At 38.7% G+C, this 23,332-nt stretch overlaps 3 protein-coding genes across 3 annotated transcripts; 2 read left to right on the forward strand and 1 right to left on the reverse strand.

Moving 5' to 3' along the window:
• The first annotated feature begins 9,717 nt into the window (after nucleotides 1–9,717).
• LOC110865037 (probable serine/threonine-protein kinase PBL15) lies at nucleotides 9,718–12,389 on the forward strand. The gene is made up of 5 exons (XM_022114233.2): nucleotides 9,718–10,266; nucleotides 10,611–10,746; nucleotides 10,852–10,988; nucleotides 11,111–11,234; nucleotides 11,685–12,389. Exons 1-5 carry the CDS (start codon nucleotides 9,862–9,864, stop codon nucleotides 12,140–12,142), a joined length of 1,260 nt encoding a protein of 419 aa, XP_021969925.1. The 5' UTR covers nucleotides 9,718–9,861; the 3' UTR covers nucleotides 12,143–12,389.
• Nucleotides 12,390–12,802: 413 nt separating this feature from the next.
• Nucleotides 12,803–13,399, forward strand: LOC110944543 (PRA1 family protein E). Its single transcript, XM_022186204.1, has one exon. The coding sequence runs from the start codon at nucleotides 12,803–12,805 to the stop codon at nucleotides 13,397–13,399; it is 597 nt and encodes a 198-aa protein (XP_022041896.1).
• A 5,247-nt stretch (nucleotides 13,400–18,646) lies between these two features.
• Nucleotides 18,647–21,208, reverse strand: LOC110865036. Its single transcript, XM_022114232.2, has 5 exons — nucleotides 21,006–21,208; nucleotides 20,031–20,356; nucleotides 19,774–19,953; nucleotides 19,146–19,701; nucleotides 18,647–19,044 (listed from the first exon to the last, which is right to left on the reverse strand). The coding sequence occupies exons 2-5, from the start codon at nucleotides 20,241–20,243 to the stop codon at nucleotides 19,013–19,015; spliced, it is 981 nt and encodes a 326-aa protein (XP_021969924.1). The 5' UTR covers nucleotides 20,244–20,356; nucleotides 21,006–21,208; the 3' UTR covers nucleotides 18,647–19,012.
• Between the last annotated feature and the right edge of the window lie 2,124 nt (nucleotides 21,209–23,332).

The raw sequence follows: 23,332 nt of genomic DNA on the forward strand, positions 1-23,332 counted from the left end.
ATTCTGCAGTTAGGTATCTCATGGACAAGAAGGATGCGAAGCCGAGGCTAATCCGATGGGTTCTCTTGCTACAAGAGTTTGACCTAGAGATTCGAGATAAGAAAGGGAGCGAGAATGTGGTCGCGGACCATTTGTCTCGATTGAGTGTAGAGGATTCTTCCCGTGAAGAAATTAATGAGACTTTTCCAGATGAGCAAATCTTAAAAGTTGGAATATTACCATGGTATGCTAATATTGTCAACTATTTGGTTACAGGTGACTTGCCGGCTCATTGGGATAGAAGGAAGAGGTTGCACTTCCTGTCTCAAATCAAGTATTACACGTTGGAAGAACCAGACTTATTCAAGATTTGTCCGGATCAAGTCGTTCGAAGATGCATACCCGACGAGGAGATTCCTAGCGTCTTGATGCACTTGCATTCATTTGCTTGTGGGGGCCATTTTAGTGGTCACAAAACTGGGCACAAAGTGCTCAATAGCGGCCTTTATTGGCCGACTATTTTTAAGGATGCTTTTAACTTCGCTAAAAATTGTGTTGAGTGTCAAAAGTTAGGGAGCATATCAAAAAGGGATGAGATGCCCATGCAACCGATCCTTATTGTAGATATTTTTGATGTATGGGGGATCGATTTCATGGGCCCATTCCCTAATTCGCATGGCAACTTATACATTTTGGTGGCGGTCGATTATGTATCCAAATGGGTCGAAGCGATTGCCACTAAAACGAATGACCACACCGTTGTTTGCAATTTTGTTCAAACAAATATAATTTCTAGATTTGGGGTTCCCCGAGTGATCATTAGTGATGGGGGATCTCATTTCAAGAATTTTAATTTTGGCAAACTCTTGAAACGGTATGGTGTTGACCATCGAATTGCTACTCCCTACCACCCACAAACAAGCGGTCAAGTTGAGGTTTCCAATAGGCAAATAAAAGAAATTTTGCAAAAGACCGTTCGACCCGACCGAAAGGATTGGTCAACGAAGTTGAATGATGCTTTATGGGCTTATAGAACGGCTCATAAAACACCTATTGGAACAACTCCTTATCGTTTAGTTTATGGGGGCGAAATTGTCACTTGCCGGTTGAGCTTGTGCATCGTGCTTGGTGGGCTATAAAAGAGGTTAACATGAAATATGACGATGCAGGAAAGGAGCGAAAGTTAAAGCTTTGCGAGTTGGAGGAGCTTAGGGAAGAAGCGTACGAGTGTGCCTCAAAGTACAAGGATGACATGAAGAGGGCACATGATGCGAAGTTGAAGCCAAAGGAGTTTGAAGTGGGTCAAAAGGTTTGGCTCTACAATTCGAGGCTTAAATACTTCCCGGGAAAGCTCAAGAGCAAGTGGATGGGCCCGTATGTGATTACACGGGTCGGACGGCTTGGAGATGTTACAATCAAGGACCCGAAGGACGGGTCGAAGCAAACGGTTAACGGGCACCGCCTTAAACCATTCCTTGATGGTAACGAAGAGAAAAAGGACGCAAATGTGGAGTTGGTATGTTTCTTGGTAAGCGTGCCAACATATGAGGTGAAGTAAAAGGACCGGTAACACGTTTTGTAAAGTTATGTATACATATTTAATTGTTTGCGTGTTCGGATGGGAATCGGTTTCGGTTCATACTAACCTTTCTTGATTGTGTGAAGTTCGGGCACTCCAAACGGGTCATGAAGATACAAGGTATGTTTTAGACTTGATTTGGTGCATTGAGGACAATACACGATTTTTTTGGGGGGTGGTAGGGCCGTTAACGGTTATTTGTTTAAAATTTTAACTTATAAAAAAAAAAAAATCACAAAAACATTTTAATAATTTTTAGGAATTTCTTATGTACATAGCCTCTTTAATAAAAATTCATAATTTTGCGAAAAAAAAAAAAAAAAATGGCATGACCGTCGGCGACGGGGTCATGACCGTCGGCGACGGTTTCTGAAATAACCCGTAGGCACACTTTTGCCCGTCGGCAGACTATTAGCCCGTCGGCCCACACCTCAATTCCAAAGCCCGTCGGCGACGGGGTGGGACCCGTCGGCGACGGCTTCTCCTTTTCGTTCCGACGCAGCTTCGTTCCAGGGTTAGTAAAAACGATTTAAAACTCAATTTAACCTAACCAAACCTCCTTCAAACTCATTCTAGACCACAAACTCGAACCCCAATCATCTTACCTCACTTTTTCACCACAAATTCCCTGCTTTCTCTCTCTCTTACATCCACAATTCTTCATCTTCTCCACCTTCCTCCCTAAGAACCCTAAACTTTCAACCTCTCATAACTTCCTCAATTCTCCTCCAAATCCTCTGATTTTTAGGTCCATCTTGGATAATTTTTCAAGACGAACAAAACCCCCAACACGGTTTCCATCAATTCTTGCTATTTTGCAAGATTTCTGGGCGTGTTCTTTAGGGTTTTTGAAAGGGTGTTCATCAAAGTGCTTGTTTGTCATCTTTTCTTAGTTCTTCTTGTCTAACAACATCAAAGGTATGGATTCTTCTTAAATTTATGCTTCATAATTATATATTAGTGTTTTTCTTCCGAAATTTTAAACTTTTTGGTTTAAGAGTAGGTTGTTTAGACAATGTATGTTATGATAGCATGATTTTGAGCAAGATTAGTTGTTTTGAATGGAATTTGAGCATGTCATAACCATAGTGAAGTGATTACACTGTTATGAACATGATTGAACATGAAGATGATGTTGACCTTTGTTAAAATTATAAGATATTGTAAAATTGACAAAAGATTAATAAGTTATGATAAAGTGAGCGACTTTGGAAGTTTAAAGAGGCGACTTTGCGTATACTTGTTAAATAAATTGTCAACATCATACTTCATGTTCAAAGTTTGGGAGTTAATGAAGGTTGAATCTATATTGATGATTTGCTTGTTTGTGATTGTAGTCATGGCAGGAAGCAAGAGACAAAAGACTACGGGTCAAGCTTCATCATCCGGGATTGGGTCTTCTTCCGGTTTAATACCGAAGAAATGGGAACAACCGAGCACTGTTGCAGAAAATGATCCAAGATTATACCGACAAGATTGGGAATGGGCAAAGTTCAGGGATAGTCAAAATGCCAGAATTTGGGATGACGAGAAGAACAAACAGTTGTCGAGCTACCAAGATAGAAAGTTGGAAGCTAAGTTGTGGAAATGGAAGATGACAAACGGGGTGAACACGTCGGTTCCAACAAGAGTGATATGTGAACGGACCGTGAATGTAGAAGAATTCCGGAACATCGGGATTGTACAAATGTTTGAGAGGTTGGGATGGGAGAGCGTTTTGGATTGGTGTGAAGACAATACTCACCGGATTTACTTGTCGGAAGTATGTGAGTGGTTGTCCACTTTGAAGCTGGTAAACAAGAATGAATCCCCTTCGCAATGGAAGTTAGTGGGGAAGACATCTCGAGGAAACATGACGATGTCTTTCGAAACTATGAATCGTATTGCTGGGTTTGACTCTTTGGGGGTACAAGCCTATGATTATCCATCCATTGAGAATTTTTTGGATAATCATTTGAACACCAACGACATAGATCAATTGATAGATGTTATTTTGCCAACCCACCCAGGGGTGACATGAAACGGAAGCATATGTCGCTCGAGGGAAAGATCCTTCAAGGGATCTCGGTTGAGAACATTTTAGCAAGATTTGGTGATCGTGGGGGTGTGAGAGTAAGTGATTGCAGGGTGGCGCATGCCTTATTGTATGGGACCCCAACACTGTCATGGAGGCACATAGTCATGATGAACACATGGGCTACCAGGGAGTCGTCTCAGAGGCGGTTTATTCCGTATGCACGCCTCATTAGTGCCATGCTTGTGCAGCAGAATTGCTTGCCCTTGGAAGCGCTATGGGTCTCTAAGCCAGTGGAGGAATTTACTTGGGGTTACATGAAGAAAAATTGGAGGATAGAGGTCAAGTTTTCGGGAAATAGGTATGTGGTGACCGATGATTTGGGGAACAAGTTTGAGGTTCGTACTTCCGGGGCACCACCCGTGCAGGAAGAAGATGTGGAGATGGAGGAAGAAGAGGAGGAAGCTGAACCCTCCGAGGCACGAAGGCCAAGGCAACGTTATATGCGGCCACATAGGGAGATAAACGCTGAGGTGGCAGGTTTTGTGACCCGACGACGGGTACCCTCCTACAAAAACTTTGACAGGGGGCAACAGGAGATATATGATAATGTCTCCGCGTGTATAGGAGAGGGTCGGGAATACAATCAAAGGAGAGAAGCTTGGCAAGGGTCTTACGGAGCTTCAATGCAAGAATATTGGGACGCTCAAGGAGCCCAACGTGAAAGAATGAATAAGTTCATGGAAGAGCAAGAACTGTTTCAAGCCATGCAAAGATCACATATGGAACAGTTAGCAAAGCAACAGGAGGATGAAGCAGCCCGAAGGCGGGCATGGGAAGAAGCGGAAACGGCGCGTCGACAACAAGAAGAAGAATTGAACCGCCGCCGTTGGAGTGCCATGTATGTCTCTCAAGAGATGGCGCTTAATAACGCCAAAGTGTTGCATGATCAGGAGCGACACCATAGAGACTACCAAGCCGGCCTCCCCTACGCCGAGCACTCGGGGTGGACAAATTACTCCGATCTTCCCTATCCTCAAGGCCCATCCGACCCGACTCCGCATTGGCCTGAAGCGGTAGGGTCTAGCTTCGTTCCAATCCCGTACCAACCACCACCCCAAGGGGAGCAAAGCCCCTTAGATAACTATAGGGAGATGTTCGAGGCCCTCACTGGTTATCCATACCAACCCAACCCGCCCATGGATCCAAACGAGCGATATCAGCGGTAGAGGTATGGTATGTTTTATGTTGTTGTTGTTGTATATTATTTTCCGTTATTTCTTTTTGTTTTTATTTAATTATTGCCTAGTTAAATGAACTTTGTGGGTGTGTTCCCTATATAACCCTCACGAGACCTACTCGTCCTCCCGAGCTATCGGGAGGTTTAAAAGGGCTTGTTGCATAAGCTAAATGCAACCGTGATTCCTACGAAAGTGAGTTAGGTTTATTGTTGTTGTAAAATATTTTCCACATAAAGTCAAAGGTACAATAACGTATGGCTTGGTAATAATTTCATAAAAGTGGTAGAACTAGGTAATTAACAAATTTTGATGGTTGTGAGAAGCATGCTTCTACACAAGGGTTAAGATTTGTAGGTACACTATGTTCGTGAGACAACTGCTTGGTTGAAAAGATGAAGAGCACACAAGGAACTAGCGAAAAACCAGGTGCATACGTTTCTTTTTACCTTTGATTTTTAGTTAGCAAATAAGTGGATTGTAATTTGTATTTTATTTTCCGGGGTGTAATTTTGGGGAGGTTAGCCGTGTCACATCCCTTGTGCTTTACAAACTCTAGTTCTTACACATTGAGGACAATATGTACTTCAAGTGTGGGGATGGGGGAGTAGTAAAAATTTTCGATTTTGACCTGTTCACTTAAATACTACACATTGAGGACAATGTTTACCTCAAGTGTGGGGATGGGGGAAAATTTCAAAAATTTTTCAAAAATATCTTGTTTTCAAAGCAATCTCAAAAGCACAAGTAACCAAGTCAACGAGGGATGTCACAAACCATTTGGTCTTTTGTCATGGTTAAGTTCAAATTAATAAGCATATTGGGTATTTAGTGGGTGGTTATTTGAGAATAATTCGCCTAAGGAACTAGCAATGTATGCATATCACATATCATACCCTTATACGTGAGGTTTGAGCCCTTTATATATCATAGATTCACATTTACATGTTTCTTTGTTGAGTGGGCCATTAGTCGCGTATTGTAGAACTTGCAACTTTTGATACATTCGAGACTATAGACCAAATACAAGCACGAGAATGATTAAGGCATTAGGTAAACTTTTTCCTTTTAAACCATTTATCTATCCTTACCCAAACAAGTCCCCTAGTCGCCTAATTTGAGCCTAAACCTCTCGTTTGACAACCCATTTAGCCCATAACCATAAGCCTTTTCTTTTTAAACCCGTGTGATGAAAATTCGATTATAGGAACTTAAGTTGTATAGTTGTGATTCATAAAAAAAAAAAAAAAAAATCAGAAAATGTTGCGAAAAAGAATGAAAAAAAAAAAGCAGTGAGATAAACACAAAAAGATGTACTAGTAGTTTATTGAATAAAAGGCGAAAGTTTTTGCCCATTTTAGATGTTTATAGTTGCTTTTGTTTAGGATAGTCTTGTGTAATAAAATTCGAATTTTTCATCACCATAGCCACTTAAAAATATCCTATTCCTACCCTTCGCCTAGCCCCGTTACAACCCTTCAAAGACCTTTTGACTTGTGCTTAGTATTTGTGTTCGATAGTGGAGAATGATTGAGTTGCAAGCCTATGCGGGTACGTGTTCTATTTGGTGTTGAGTGATTAATTGTTGAAAAGCTAATACATTACACATGTTAGCAAACTTTAAGCCGAGTGGAGAGCACATTGTGAGGGATATGCATGATTTGTTAGTTTTACGGGCGGGTTAATCTTGGGTAACCATTTGTGTATCTAAAGCACGTCACTGCTAAATACATTGAATATTGTAAAGAGTTTGAACTTTTGTATGACATTAGACCTTAACCTTTGTCTCGGGAATGGGATGTATGTTCGTTGTTCGACCCACGTGAAAGTGAAAAACAGATTTGCTTGGGGACAAGCAAAAGACAAGTGTGGGGATGTGATACGCAGTTGGAAACCGGTGCTTGTTATTGTTTAACTTAACGTTTTTTCGTAAGTTTTAGTTTCGAATAGCCTACTTTTAATCAAGAATGTGTTTTGTAGGATTGATGGAGTTTAAGGAGCTTTTCGGGAGCTTTACAGGTCATCGGGTCGAAAACCGGAGTTCCGGGATGCGTTACGGATCAACGGGAAGTGCAAGGAGCCAAAAATGGAAAATTGGTTTTTAGGGAGCCGTCGGCGACGGGGTATAGGCCGTCGGCGACGCCCCTGGATAACCCCGTATGCTGAAATGCCCGTATCCAGGTGGTTAAGCCGTCGGAACAACATGAAAAATCCAAGACCCGTCGCCGACGGGTTGAGGGCCGTCGGCGACGGCCTGTCAAAAGCAGAAACGGGATTTTGGCCATTTGGGGTTTTATTTCGATTCTTATTGGTGCTAGCTCCTTCAATTCGGGAGTTACACTTCATTTTGAGTTTGAAAACAGGTCTTGGAGCCATTATTCACCTATCATTCATTACCACTTCATCTCTAATCAAGAATCCATCTTCTCAACAACGAAATTCCTTACCGAATCAAAACCCTAGTTCATCACCCTCACAACCCTTCTTCCACCTTCAATCCATCTATCACCATCAACCATTCCCAAACTCTAATCATTCAACCATCCATCTTCAAGCTCCAAGATGGCCCAATTCACGTCTCTTGCATCCGTTGATCGTACCGTTTACACCATGAGCGGCTAATTCCTCGGAGGTTTCACCCCGGTGTAGGTCAATTGTAAGTCTAGGGTTTGAACAATGTTTTAGTTTGGTTTTGTGACAACTTGATTTGTATTTGAATTGATTGACAATTGTCTTGCATTTGAACTATATTTGTGAATTGTCGAGTGAGTTATGAAATTTGACTTTGCGAAATAAGTTTGTGCAATTATGCCTTGTCATTCAAAAGGTTTTATTTGTCCGAAGTAACGAAGTGCATTGTAGTCCGTGTATGCGTTGATAACAATTGGCACCTAAGCTTTGATGATAGAAATCCGTTAATAACATATTCAAGTGAATTAAATCTAAAACGTGTAAGAACCCTAGGATTGCAATAACCGAACCGGGTGTGAACCTTGTTTTCTCTATCTTGTCAAAACCTTTATTTACATTATTGCAATTGCTCGTTTCTTTTTAGTAGTTATAATTTATATCTTCCAATCAAACAAAAATACAAAAACATATCTTAGCAAGCTTCATAAACGTGACATTTTCTGCATTTCATTCAAAATCCATTCGCAAACCACATACTCTTCGTGGTTCGACCCCTTGCTACCACTAGCTATTTGTTAAGGGTAATTAGGGTATATAAATATTATCTTTGACCGGAGCGCGACACTCCGATCACCTGCCATATCAAGAGATGTCATAAATGAGCCCGTATATACTCTGACAACAGCAAGTCCATGTTCAAGCTGTAAAATAGGGACTGCCTTTCCAGCAGCAATCATGAATTCCATTACAGGTGTTGATCCTAATCTGAAGATATCAAATCTTTTCACAAAACCCAGATGTATGGAACTTATATACGAACAGAACGCATGCTACATTTTCAGGAAAAAAAATCATTTTATAGTGTGTTAACACTCAGGTAACTAACAAACTATTTTCTTATCCCGATTTCAATTCATCGTCAAATTGAAAGACGATGATATGCATTGTTGGTCATTGTTGTTGAAAATTGCTCAAATTGAAAGCCATTGTTGGAAATTGTCAAATTGTGCGAGGACCGACGATTGTTTACGGCGGTGGGATTCTGCAGTGAGGCTCCGGTGAGCCCTATTCAGGTGACTGTGGTGGTGATGGTGGAGGGTGGAGGGTGGAGGAGGGTGATGGTGGGTGGAGGTTGAAGATGAAGTGTGGTGGTTGGGTTTTTCTCTAAAAATGAAGAAGATGCCCGGATAGTCCCTGTGGTTTGGCCTTTTAAAGGAAAGGGTAAATTGGTCATTTCACACCCACTTAACAGAGAAAACAAACTGAAGTTAGACCCAGGGACTATCCGGGAACAAAAAATGAAAAGTTGGGGACCATTCAGGTAGTTTTAGAAAGTTGGGGACTATAGGTGAAAAAATGCGAAACCACAGGGACTATCCGGGCATTTTTCTCTTAGTGTATTCAGTTACTTATTGTAACTAGTGGGTTACTTCATGTATTACGGTGGGTTTTTCGTGGGAACTGATATACGGGCAATTGATAGAGATAAAAACGAACACATCTGCCCATACAACTCCGTTTTCGACTATATTTATACCAGTTATAATATTAGCAACCAACTATGGTTTTACCGGTACTGATATTATTCGGTCGGAATTGGATCGGTTCATCACGACACTAGTACCGACGTTGTATTTTAGTATCGGTTCAGTTCATCGTGGTAAAGAACAAAAAAAATCAATTATATTTGGCCCGTTTGTTTTTGTTAAAAGTTTTAGAGAAAATTTGATAAAAATAAGCATGATGCAACTTTACTTTAATAACATAAGGAAAATGGTAATCCGCGTCATTTGTACAATTATATCTACAATTCGGTTTTCAATAAAATTTATATCGAGACGTAAATATAAATAAGCACGCCGCAACCGCATGCCTAAAAGTTTACAAAACGTCACATATTAAAAGTTTCAAAAAGATAATAAACCGTGTTACTTGTACAATACTATTCGCGACTTGATTTTGAGTAAAAATTATATGGAGACGTAGATAAATATAAGAACGTCGGAAGGGCATGCTTGAAATTATATAGAACATTGAATATTAAAAGTTATAAATAAAAAAGAATACGTTATAAATTAGTTTAAATGATAAGATACTTTAATAATTTACCACTTAGGGTATATAAATATATTGGCTAACAAAGAGGGTTTTCTCCATAAGTGGTCCAACATACAGAAACGTACCAAATTAGCATGAAGACTAACACCTAAAGGACAAATCTAGTAGCATAAACAATACTCCCTTAATAAAGATTGCAACAAAGCACCATGTTTTAATAGAGTGGTTGTGGAGTAGTTGCACTTCCTCTAACCTTTTTAGCATCCAAGATTTGATAAACTCAAATATTGCTTAATTAATACTTATATATATACTCCACCATTAATTTCTAACCATCTCACTAACCATTTCCATCCATAACCATGAAAGAATCAGCAAAACCTTACAAACCCTATTGCTGTTCAGCCGAGAACAAGGTGTTTTGCAACTTTAGCCGGTGCAGGCCCTCGAGATCAGAGTTTTCCAAGAACGTCGCGCCATGTCCATCGTTCAGGCGCGTGTCTTTCTCAGACCTTAGCAGGTCGTCGTCCATGCGCATTAGCGAGGACATAGCGCAAACGTTTGGACCTGAATTGATTGACTTTAAGTTGAGTGAGTTGCGAGCCATAACTCAGGGTTTTTCGAGCAATTTGTTATTAGGTGAAGGTGGTTTCGGTAAGGTGCATAAGGGTTATGTGGATGAGAGCATGAGGCCTGGTCTAAAGGCTCAACCCGTTGCTGTTAAGCTTCTTGATATCGAAGGATTGCAAGGTCATCGCGAGTGGCTTGTAAGCTCTTCTATCATTTATACAATTTAATGATTTCTTTTCTTTTAAAGAGTTGCAACACTTAGAGCAACGGTAAGGTTGTTGTCATGTGAGGTTTAAGTCGTGGAAAGTGGAAACAACTCCTTGCAAAAGTGCATGTATGGATGCGTGCTTCAGGCCCAAGTTGGCCTGACACGCGCCGGACCTAGCATGGGGAGCCATGTGCATTTTGTTGGTTTCAAAAGATGAACATGCCTTGAATTTCTTTAAATATAAAACATGCCTTAAATATATTTTTTTTTTTCTATTTATTTAAAACTACCTTTACAAAAGTCTTGAGTAACTGACAAATGATATAATTGAAGGCGGAGGTTATATTTCTTGGTCAACTCAAGCACCCAAATTTGGTCAAATTGATCGGCTATTGTTGTGAAGAAGAAGAGAGGCTACTTGTTTATGAATTCATGGCTCGTGGAAGCTTGGAAAATCATTTGTTCAAAAGTGAGTTTATATTAACTACTTTGGTTATATATTTTCTGATGATTTTTTTTTCTTCTAATTTTTTTTTTTTTGTAAGCTAAAGATTGTTTATATATATATTCATAGGAATCTCGGTTTGTTTGCCATGGGGGATAAGAATAAAAATCGCGATTGGAGCGGCCAAAGGTCTAGCATTCTTGCATGGGGCTGAAAGCCCGGTTATATATCGCGACTTCAAAACATCAAACATCTTACTTGATTCTGTACGTATCAAACCGGCCTTTTAAATATCGATTTTTGCATTGTTGCGAAAAAAAAAAGAGTTTATGGAAGTTTTCTTTTTATTTTGATTTATTATTTAATTACCGTCTTCTAATATTGACAGGAGTTTAATGCCAAGTTATCTGATTTTGGGTTGGCAAAAATGGGTCCAGAAGGATCAAACACTCATGTCACTACTAGAGTCATGGGCACATATGGATATGCTGCACCAGAATATGTCAACACCGGTAGTCTTGCAATCTACCACTAGCATATAGTTCATAAATATTTAACTCATATTCATAATTCATAGGTAGATTACTAACTGTTAACATGTGTTGTTAAAGATACACCACCCCATCTGTCACATCATACGGGTCGTATGGGTCATATGACAATGTGAAGAAAATAAAATGGTCATACAAACCATATGAGTTTGCCGTTAGTCACACCAGTCATTTATTTGTATGTCATAACATCATACGGGCCATACGATTTGACCCTCGTACGACCCATATGACTTTTTTGGGCCGTGTTATACACCCATATTGCCATTTTCTGGGCCATATGGAGCGTATGACCTGTATGACACGCCAGTGGTGTCTAAATAGTGTTTGGTTATCCGTCCCCTTATTAATGAGCTTAAACTATATAAATGACTAGAGTAATATAAACATTATATGATATGTTAATTGTAGGACACTTGACGACGAAGAGTGACATCTATAGCTTTGGAGTAGTGTTGCTAGAACTATTAACCGGAAGAAGAGCAATGGATAAGAAAAGGCCGAAAAGCGAGCAAAATCTTGTGGACTGGGCCAAGCCATACCTAACCAGCAGCAGAAGAGTTCGCACGGTAATTGACCCAAGGTTGGCAGGTCAATATTCGGTTAGAGGGGCCAAAGAGATGGCCCAGTTGGCATTATATTGTGTGAGCCAGAACCCTAAAGACAGGCCAAAGATGCCTGCAATAATTGAAACCCTTCAAGGCCTTAAGAACTATAAAGACATGGCCATCGCGTGTGGTCAGTGGGCTCCGGCTTCACGAAAGACCGCAAGGAATGAGGTTTATACACCAAAAGAGATGAAAGACATCAACGGAGGTCGGATTTACTGGAAACAGGCTCCTGTGAAGACCGTAAGTACGAAAAAGTAATTAACAGAAACGAAGATTGTGTAGGAGAAGAAAACAAGCTCCTACTTTCTTGGATATATGTAGATAATAACGGGCATATGTATATAAATTTTGATAAATGTGTGCTCATGTACATGTGGTTTGTGTGTGACAAACAAGGAACTACTTTAAAGTTTTTTTTTTCTTTTTTTTTTTTTTAATAAAGTTGTAAGAACGCTTAAAGCTACATATATTTATAACCTCCAAATAAACATATAAATTACTACAATTGTTGTTACAAATCTAGTTGATTTTCAGGAAATACATACCTTAGGTTTATTACCAATTTTATTCAAAATAACAAACTTTTATTTTTTCTTTCCAATGTACCCAACATTCTATTTTTAAACTTACTAAAATTCAGTTACACTCCCGTCATTTAAGTAGTGGTACAACACTTGTTCGTTGATCACTCAAACCAGCAACTTTCCTGTCTAACAAAACTGGCTAATTCAACGACAATTTCCAAATTTATACAATATACACTCAATCAAACTTTTCACTTTTACCATTTCTAATTTGAATCTACTTTTCATCTTGTGCATAATCATTGCCAAACCTTGAATCCTTCCCTTTTCAACCTCTCTAAAATATCAAAATTTCGGTTTCACATCATCGATTGATTCTAAACATTCACTCCTTATGTCGAAGAATTCAACCGCTGGTTACGGCACAATCCCCACCACCACCACCACCACATACCTGCCCTCGCAGTCGTCACCTAAGACAGTGATCGCTCGGGCTAGGTACCACACAGAGAAATTCATCGCCAGGCGTCGTCCATGGCGCGAGTTTTTTGATTATACAGCAATTACTCGGCCACTAAGCTACGACGACATTAACCGTCGAATCAAACAGAATCTTAACTACTTTCAAGTGAATTACGCTATGGGGATTCTTCTCATACTCTTCCTCAGTCTGATTTACAAACCTATTTCTATGATCACGTTTCTGATCGTGTTCGTCGGCTGGTTCTTCCTTTACTTCTTCCGTGATCCTCGAAACCCTGTTGTGATTATGAACCACGTGTTTGAGGAACGCGTTGTGCTTATGGGTCTGAGTTTGGTCACCATCTTTGCATTGGCGTGTACGGATGTCGGAGTGATTTTGTTAGTCGCTGTTGGCGTTGGCACGGTTTTTGTCGGGGTACACGCAGGAATCAGGGGTACGGACGGCTTGTGTTCGGATGAACAAGGTTCTGGAGATGGCGATTTGGTTTCGGTTGTTGGTGGCAAGTAGTTTATATACACAAATTACAGTTCCAACTTCCAATTCATAACATCAAATCAAATCAACTCAAATCAAACCAGGTCGGAATTTTGCTGTATATTTCCCCTTTTTGTTACTTTTTGATTTTGTTACTTTTCTATCTGTTGATTTATTCAATCATTATTGGAATCAAAGTTCTTCTATTAACAACTAAAAATGTTACTAAATTGTCTATTGATTGATAATGTAAGTCCCCCTTTTAGAAACCTTCTCTACCCAGACGCGCTTTGCGTGGACAAACAATTCGACAATATCTCGACATGGTTTACTTGGGATTGGGATGTTACAGATAAATTTACAAATCAATAAATATCTAAATTGAAACTACACAAGTCATAAATAGAACCAAACCAGTTGTGAATTTACCGGATCTAAATAAACGATCTGGACCGTCCGTCCACCGTTGTAGCTCTGATAACTTCACGGCGGTTTCCGATTCACTTGATGCAAGGCGGGATCAGGTACCACCGGCGATACCGTTCCCGACCTGCACCAAGCGAATCAGAGACAGCTGTAACTGACAAAATGATCATCAGAATCTGTATAAATACAGATATAGATACAGATCTGCATGTTGTATATGGACATGAAAGAGAGAGAGAGATGTGAAGAATAAAAGTAAGAACCCTATCGAAGAGGATCTGGTGTAGGTTATTTAGAGGGTGAAGGAACCAATGAAATGGTGACGCGTGTAGGTGGCGTAGAGTATCCGGTGCAACGTTTGAGGTGGCAACCGGTGGTTGAGACTTGGTGGGAAAACGGGATTCCGTTTTGGGATGGATTGACCGGAATGCCCCTGGTGGGTGGATGTTGTGAACAGGGTGGGAAGGTTGGAACAGTAAATTGAAGGTCGGTGGATTGGGGAATAATAGTCAAATTTGGGAATTTGGTATCGGTGTTGCGTACGTAATCAAACCCTTCAACTTAACACGTGTAGTTGTACTAGCAAAATTGCCACGTTACGTTACGCGTCGTGAATTCAATTGGTATTGATTCATTTTGTGACAGTGTTAGTATAGTACGGGCGCTCAGTATAGCAATCAAAACAGATAACTAAGAAAATAAAAAAATAAAGCATGATATGACAAAAACGATATCACATAAGAAAATAAATTACATCCGATAAGTTTCAACTTTTTCTACAACGTGGGAAGAAAATATGTTTAAAAATATTATTTTATGTTAAAATGTTGCGTGAAATCTAATTTGTTTATTTCTTGATTCAATTTGAATTATACGAGAGGTAACGGAATAAAAAAACTAAGTCATTGTTTATAGGCATATAAGTGTAACTGGACTATAAAAGGCTTTCTCAAGGAATTATAATTGAACCTTCAGTTTTTGATTTCTCAAAGAATTATAACTGAACCATCAATTTCTCACTTAATTCACTTATCTCGATCGCTGCTCGTCCCTTTCTATATCTATAAATATAGCAAAATGTAAAGTATTATTTTCTTTAATCCATAACTCTTATTAATTTGTCAAATATAAGTGTTTAGATTAATTTGTCAAATATAAGGGTGAAAGGAGTGGTTAAACAGGTGAAAGTGGCAAACTTTAAAATGGACCAATCAGAGAGTGCCACGTCACAGAGGAGAAAAAGTTTAAACTTTGCTGAAAAGTGTTGGCAATGGTTTAGACAGTTGAAAGTGGCAAACTTTTTTTTTTTGTTTTTTTGTTTTTAAAAATTATGTGTTAAATAAAAACAATAAAGCATCAAATTAATTAAAAAAAACAATTACATTAAAATGAAACTAAAAAACAATTAATTAAAAAAAATTATGTTTTTAAAAATTATGTGTTAAATAAAATGAAACTATCTCGCGTTTTCGTGCGAGCGTGATCTCCAACATTGCTGGGCGGACCCTGTGGAAAATAGTTATGCGGCGAAAAATTTGGATGGGGTTGGGTGTTGAACCCGTAAGTCGGTTGCATGCCTTGGCTATAAAAAAATGGAGGTTGGCTATGTGTGGCGAAGCCTAGTTGCGGATGATACGACGGAGTTGAACCACTCGAGCCGCCCCGTTGAGTTGGCACACTCGTCCTCGAGCCAACCCGTTTAGTTGCCTTGCCATCGCATTTGCTTGAGCCTTCCATTTGCAAATATTGGGTCAAAAAACTTGGGTGAAAGTTTGGAAAAGAGAAGATGTGGTTGAAAGTTTGGAGAAAATTGGGTGTAAAAATGTTGATTTATAAATAAAAAGTCTAATTTTTTTTTTATTAAAAACGGCAATAATGCCGTTACACACACACACCCCAATGTTTCATGTTTGTCCTCTTCTCCTTTGTCGATCGGTGAGTACATACCGATAGTTTTGTTTGACGCGCGGTAAACAAGGGAGGGCGGCGGTGTTACCGCTCGGCTTTCTCCTTTGCCGAGTGGTTTCCCGCACCAAATGTACATAAAAAATTAGAACCTATGGGTCTACAACTTTGGTGCTAGTTGTATCATCTTCACCGCAAATACATGGCGGGTTAAAAAACAATTTTATATTTGACCTTGGTATGCGTGGGACACCAACTCAGTTGCATTACTTTTGGTGGCTATTTCTCCAAATAGAATAATATAATATAAATGTTAGAGATATAATATTTTGTTTTAAAATAAGAAAAAGAAACCATATGATATTCTCTAACCATTAGGGTGGGGGTATAATCTTTGGTGAGTGTGTGTTTGAGTGGGTGTCACCGATCGGTGACGATACCTTCATCAGGGCCGGCCCTGGGTGTGGGCGGTGAAGACCACCGGTCAGGGCCCGATATTTTGAAGGGCACACTACTTTTAGAAAAAACCCGATATGTATAGGTAAAAATTTCTTTTTTAATAGGATATACATATACAAACACCAACATAGACCCACTTACAAAACTATTCTTATGCTTTAGATTAGTTATTAGCCCATTGGCATTAGGTTTAGACCTTTATTGAGCTCAATACCCAATTTCGTTAAGGCTTAAGGGCACGTTTTTTAGAGCTCGAACAGGGTACACGAATTCTCAGGGCCGGCCCTGACCTTCATGATTGAGTTAGGGTGTTTGAGTAGGAGAGATGGTAAGAAATCAGTGTAAAGTCATCGAAGGTGGAGAAGGGTGATGGAGGAGAGAGAGAGAGAGGATAGAGGAGAGGAAAAACCAATCAAAAAATATATAACTCAAATACCCTAGAGTGATTAATCATACCCCCTGATTGAGTGCAAAATGGAGAGTGGAATGAGGAGTTGACATGACATAATATTATTGGGTAGAAAATCACTCAATCACCCTAGAGTGATTAACCATACCCCCACCCTTAGGTTTGGTAGGGCTATAACCAATCATCTCTTGGTCTAGTTGTTAAGGTATAGGTGGAAATTTTTATTTTTCTTGGAGGTTCTGGGTTCAATTCTAGACAAGGTGGATTTTATACTAACTACTAACCCGGTTAGCGACATTCTAACCGTACCCCGTTCAAAAAAAAAAAATGTTTGGTAGGGCTATAATACAATTCTAGGCAATGGGGATTTAATACTAACCACTAACCCGGTTAGCGACATCCTAACCGTACTCCGTTAAAAAAAAAAGGTTTGGTAGGCCTATAATGGATCCAAGTCAGGTTGAGCTTGAGTTCGAATTTAAGTGAGTCACTTCATCTTGGGTTGTTTATTTTATTGACCTGAAAAATCGAGTTTGAGTTCGATTCGTAAAATATTCAAGCTGAATCGTTAATTTTTTATTTTTTATTTTTACAAATACTGATACCATAAAAAAATGTTACATATACTGTATGTATTAATTTTATTTATTTTTAAATATTTTAAAGACTAAAATGCATATTGAAAGTTTTATATACATAACTTTTGTTTATTTTCCTATGAATATTGATTGATTAAACTTAAAAAATTAACACTTTAATCGTCTCCCTCATATTTTTTTTTTATTTTAATACATGTAAAATTAAAGTTAATCTATATAAAATAAAATAATTTGAATCGGCTAGTGAGCTTAGAAGCCGAGCTAGGCCTAGCTTGGGCTCGGCTCTTTCATAAATCAAGATGAACCGATCCGGCTCGTTTACATTCGAGTGTCCTACGAGCTTTTTAAACATCTCTGGTTGCTGATCTTTTAGAAGCACCCTTTATGAGGTAATCTTAGATTCTGTTATGAACAAATATAATATTTGAGGTGTAGTTTAGGAGCAGAAATAAGATAAATTGTCGTTAAAAATATGTTATTACGCCTAATAAATATGATATTATGTCTAACTTTATTTGCGTCTTAAATTTATTCCGTGTTTATACACAAGTTAACCCGGTTTAAAGTTTAAATACAAAAATATCTATACATTTCTAAAAACAATATAAATCTAATCGTAACAATTATCTATCACGGGACTCAAAACATGATATGATATTATGGCTAACTTTACTCGCGTATTAAATTTATTCCCCGTTGATATCCAAGTTAAACCCATTTAAAGTGCAAGTACAAAGAAATTTATGCAATTTTCATATCAATCTAGTCCCAATCCTTATAATTATATGTCGCGGAAGATTTTAGTTAACACATAATTATCTACCGTAGGACTCTAAAACATTCATTCGCATAAAGAGAGACATTATATAACACACTTTGATAAGTAAAAAAAAATCATGTTTATGTAAACATTTGATTCATCCTTTTCTTTTCTTGTTGGCATACTTACTTTTGTAACCTTAAAAAAACTGAAAATGGAAGAAATATGAGCTTAAGCGGCTTCAAGTATTAACATATGTTTTTCAGTCTCGTCAAATTATAATATAATAAAAAATTGTTCCACGGAAATATTAGTTTATTAGAACAATTAGATTACTATAATTCTTTCTTTATTGTAGTAATTAGAACCGGCAGAGCTTCAATAAGGGTGTGCGGAGTGGGACGCGGCAAACCTCGGCAAACCTTTTTGCCGATCGGCAAACACCGCCGCCGAGGTTTTGCCGTTGCCGAACAACTCAAGAATCGGGGATGCCTTGCCGATGCGGGGAAAGTGATTGAGGAAGAGAGAGGGTATTGTGGGTGAGGTCCATTCCTATCTCAACCAATCACAACTTTTTCCTTTTTTTAAAAAAAATAGTTTACCACTTCACCAAGTGTCTAAACCATTGCCAACACTTTTCACAAAAGTTTAAACACTTTTGGCTGATTGACATGGCGCGCTCTGATTGGTCGGTTTTTTAGTTTGCCACTCCAAAGTGTTTAACCACTCCTTACACCCTAATGTCTTTGATCCACATCTAACACCCATACCTCCTAACAAGATGTGACCTTTTTAACTTTTTCACTTAGGACAGACCTATTTTGAGGGTAATTAATGGGCACATGGTCTATATGTGGGGTTATAACCCACACCCTGATTTTGACCGGCTCATGGTCCCAAGCGGTTCATGGTCCATGGTCCCCGGGGGTGCATTTACAATTTACCTACTTATTCACACCTAAAAGACAAAATACATAGCAAAAAGAACAAACATATACATATACACCAACATAGCATGTGTTTCTCCCAAACTAAAGAAAAACTACTTCATTGCGCCTTGCACCGGCCAAAAGAGAAAACTTAGTGGTCTAGTAAAACTTGAGTCGAAACCAAATCCATTCTGCAAATACCATGACAACAAGTTAAAACCAAAAAAAAAAAAAAAAAAGAGTAAAATATGATTTTCGAGTTGAAGGATTAAGAATGAGAAAGAGAAACCACCCAATGACTTGGTGAAGAAAGGTGCTGTTAAACGAGCAACGTTGGGTAGTGTCGGGTACGTGAGTGTGCCGAGGATGAACCAGTTTAGACTCAAGAGAGCGACCGCATCAGAAGCCGGTTTGTTCTTGATCGTCGAGAATAACTGGACCACACTCTTTAATGACATGCCAACCACCATAAAAAGAGCCGTTACTAGCGGCATGCAAGGATCTTGTGCTTCCCATATGACCATTCCAACCAATAGCGATAACATCGCACTAAACAAGCTTTGTGAAACCGCAACTTCTCTTCTTTGGCCGAAAATACTGTCCAGATATACACTTCCATTGATGAGTTGATGCTTGAGGGACCCACCGTCATTTTTCATAGAATCATATGCTTCCAAATTACCTTTGTTTACATCATCAAAAGCTTCTTTGAGCGTTAGATTGTCGGTGACCCTATATCGATCTGATATCCATGGTAATATTCCTTCGTTATTGTGCTTTATCGTGTCCCATTTTGATTTGCCATGAACTTCCTTTAGGCAGTGGTTTTCATCCTTGAGATCTTGCAACTGTCGAAGAACGTAGAACATTTCATCATCTACGGAACACATAACCAATATCTAAAGACAATAAAACCGTACCTCGGTCTCCAAGATTTTAATCTTATGCATTGCTTCTTCATGTTCATCTTCAAGTTCTCCTAACACCATTTCCATCATTTCATGCTCTTTAATCGCAACTCGTATATGTTCTTCAAGTTCCTTTCTATCCCACATAAGAGAGTCCAATCTATCTCGTAACTCATATAGCTGTGCTCGCAGCTGCGCATAATCTTTCCCACCGTTAACATCACATTAACATTATTACCAAACCTAAATGTTATTATGATACTAATCACCTGTTTCTCGCGGTGTAATGCAGCCAGAGCACGTACGGGTAGAGTTATTAACGATACGATCCAAAGCACAGATCTCCAAAACATGCTTACATTGAAATAGATAAAAGCGCACACGATTTCAACCCACGCGTTTATAGCTACAGCAGTTCCTCTCACACCAGCCATACAAGATAGTTTAATAAGTGAAAAAGGCTTTATTAACATAACCAACATCGTACCCACGAATTCAGGAACACGTATTTATCAACTATATTATTGATCTATCAACTATTTACATGTATACCATTTAGTTTCGAGTCAAGATTTCTGATCCTTAGTTGAAGAATCTGCAGCCAGATAGGTAAAAAAAATACATATACATAAGAAGATGACCTCTGAAATGTACTTAATTTATAATCAGCAGAACAAATCAACTACTTTCTTTCTTCCAATGGCCAGTGTGATATTGACATTTATCTAACTCATAATGTCCATCTATATATCCTCAATCAACCAAGTATTTTACAACCTTATTTGACACAAAAACATCATTTATTGACCTATTACTCCACTTCACCAATAATTAATTTCTTCATCACTATACTTTTTTTTTTTGAACGGCCAACAAACTCAATCCCGAGCACTCTCGAGGCACCCACATGACAAACGGAGTCTCTAACCCGAGTCCACCACTATACTATATAACTCAATATGCACATACTCAATTTAGGCATAAATGATAAATGATCTATCAACCCAACTAATACAGAATAATAAATGAGTGAATTTATGATTTTTATGCAATTACACTAACAACTTTTATACAAAAATTTGTGATTGACCCAATTTGGGAAGTCAAAATATACATATAATAAAAGGAAAATGAACAAAGCCCACTTATTTTTTGCAAAACAAGATGGCAACTTTCAGCCAGACATATGAGCAAACAGGTGATATGCATACAAGAAAAGGGATGAAAAAGGGGAAAAAGGGGACCTTGTAACTTTGTGGCGGAATGTAATTGAGGGATCAAAGGTGGAAATGGTGGACTTTTGTTTGAAGTGAAGTGGGAAAACGAAGATGTGTGTGCAGAGGTGGACAGATGGGTTCAGGAATGTGTGACACGTTAATGGTGACAAACTCAAGAGGCAGAACACGCGTGTGTAATGATAACATGGTATCTACATGTGATTTCGTATATTATATACTTGAAAGATTTGATTTTGTGATGTGAAAATATATATATTTTTTTTGACAAAAAGATCATGCAAACTGACAACTGATGAAGACTTCCATGTAATTTGGAATTTGGTAGAGTTTTACAAGTTAAAAGAGTGTTTTTATAAATTTTAACTAACTTAACAATAATTGGAGTAAACTGCTAAAATGGTCCTTGAGCTTTGATATTTTTTTCACTTTAATCCAAAACTCAAACATTTTGAATCTAGGTCCATGTGTTTTCAAAAGCAAAATCTAGTCAGATTTTTCAGTTAACATTCAGTTTTTTTTTTTGTTGTCTTTTTCCTCTCTTTTAATGAATGACCAAACCTCAGGGACCATTTTGGCAAAAGCTGGAGTAACGCCTTATAGCGTTCTCACACCCCGCTCTCCTAGGATGTCTGGATGTAGGGCATTCGTGTGACTAATTGTTAACATATTTACATCACAACAGAAAGGAAATATATTTATTAATCCAAAATATGAGTTTATACAAAAAATCCAAATTATTTAAAAATTTCATGTACAAAAGACCATAGGCGGATCGAAATATCATATGAACTAAGGACATCATAGGCCTTCGTCCTCGGAGTTGCAAGTCCCAAGGCATTTAGACCGAACCAACCTAGCTTACCTCTGGAGATCGGCACTAGTGAGTCAATCTTTAAAATACGTCGCTAGTAAATACAGTCAGCTAAACATTTATTGTAACACCTCGAATTTTTGTGTCCAATAATGTGTTAACACGTGTCATTTGATTACACGTGGCATTGATATTAAATAAAGGAACTAATATTGACAAACCTTGAAAGTATATAAATTCGAGGGTTATAAATGTCAAACAAGGGTAAATATACTGTATGGTAACCCTAAATGGTGCTTGTACCTTCAAACGAATAAATCACGGATCGTACGGAAGCGAAACGCGGAAGAAAGTGAGAGATTACAAGCTACAGGGGTTAACTGTGTCAACATGTTTAATTATACCTCTGAGTGACCCTTTAACGCTCCCGAGGCTTTGTAACAGTACTATACGCTCACTAGAACATATTGTATAAATTCCGCGAAGTTCCGTTTTAAAACGAGAAAGTTATAATCGAATTCGTATAAGAAGGGTTAAAAGCGTCAATAATGAAAGTTAAGGCTTTCTGAATAATTAATAAACTAACCGGGGACTTAACAACGCGGGTGAATAACACGAGGTCCTTAGTTGTAATTAACCGAGGGCCAAACCGCAAAGTTACCCCTTCAAACCCGAAAGGTCAGGTAAATCATTACGAAAGATTTCGTTATTAATTACCAGATTCTGATAATCATTACAAAAGATTTAAAATTTCTGGAAATCTAACCTCTCGCGACCCGCGTGAAGTTTCGGGTTAAGTTGAGGCGGGCCGCGAGCCACCTCTTTTACTCGCCTGATATTTGAATCTCAGGCGACCCGCGTACAAATGCATGGGAACTCCCATGCGGGCCGCGTGAGACGCCCAGATGCAGAAAGTTTGTGTTTTCTTGCCTTTTGGAGCTTTTGAACGACCAACAACCAATGACAGAGGCATGGGCGCCCCCTACTCGACCCATAGCTCTATGGGACACCTGCCCATCATCCATGACCTGTTGTAGGTGTTGTGTGATGATCTTGTGTGCTATGCTTCACTATAAATAGCCACATTTGGCTCATAACATTCACACAACTCAAAAACACTCAACGGATCATTCTAAGAAGCTCTCAAGCATTCCTCTCTGCTCTCTAAGCAAGATACAACTTCTGTAAGTCGTTCAAATCCATTTTGGTCTTATATCTCCATAGATTTAGCTTATAAACTCAACCGTCGTAACTAACGGTTGTCATAACGATAATTCACAAATGGTCCAGTGAATTGTCGAATCAAAAATAGTTTTGAGTTGGTATTTATGTGGGTAATAAATCCCTAAAAGGGTTACCTCTGATCCGTTTTAGTAAGGTATAGACATGCCTTAGGACTCTCTTAGGACCAGGTTACATGATGGTATAGACCTCTGTGATCGGTTCATGAATTGTCCGAGTCTTTTACGCATTTCCGTTAATCGCCTAAAAGTTGACCGTAACGGCCTTTTAAAAATAAAAC

This window comes from Helianthus annuus, chromosome 6, assembly GCF_002127325.2.
Source record: "Helianthus annuus cultivar XRQ/B chromosome 6, HanXRQr2.0-SUNRISE, whole genome shotgun sequence".
Taxonomy (NCBI): Eukaryota; Viridiplantae; Streptophyta; class Magnoliopsida; order Asterales; family Asteraceae; genus Helianthus; species Helianthus annuus.

Bases quoted from the DNA above. Each gene is read 5' to 3' on its own strand.
- LOC110865037 (XM_022114233.2), top strand. From the start codon at position 9,862: ATGAAAGAATCAGCAAAACCTTACAAACCCTATTGCTGTTCAGCCGAG. The intron at 10,747-10,851 runs GTGAGTTTATAT...ATATATTCATAG, and splicing joins GGAAAATCATTTGTTCAAAA to GAATCTCGGTTTGTTTGCCA. The intron at 11,235-11,684 runs GTAGTCTTGCAA...TGTTAATTGTAG, and splicing joins ACCAGAATATGTCAACACCG to GACACTTGACGACGAAGAGT.
- LOC110944543 (XM_022186204.1), top strand. From the start codon at position 12,803: ATGTCGAAGAATTCAACCGCTGGTTACGGCACAATCCCCACCACCACC.
- LOC110865036 (XM_022114232.2), bottom strand. From the start codon at position 20,243: ATGTTGGTTATGTTAATAAAGCCTTTTTCACTTATTAAACTATCTTGT. The intron at 19,954-20,030 runs GTGATTAGTATC...GATTATGCGCAG, and splicing joins CATTACACCGCGAGAAACAG to CTGCGAGCACAGCTATATGA. The intron at 19,045-19,145 runs GTGGTTTCTCTT...TGGTATTTGCAG, and splicing joins TTTCTTCACCAAGTCATTGG to AATGGATTTGGTTTCGACTC.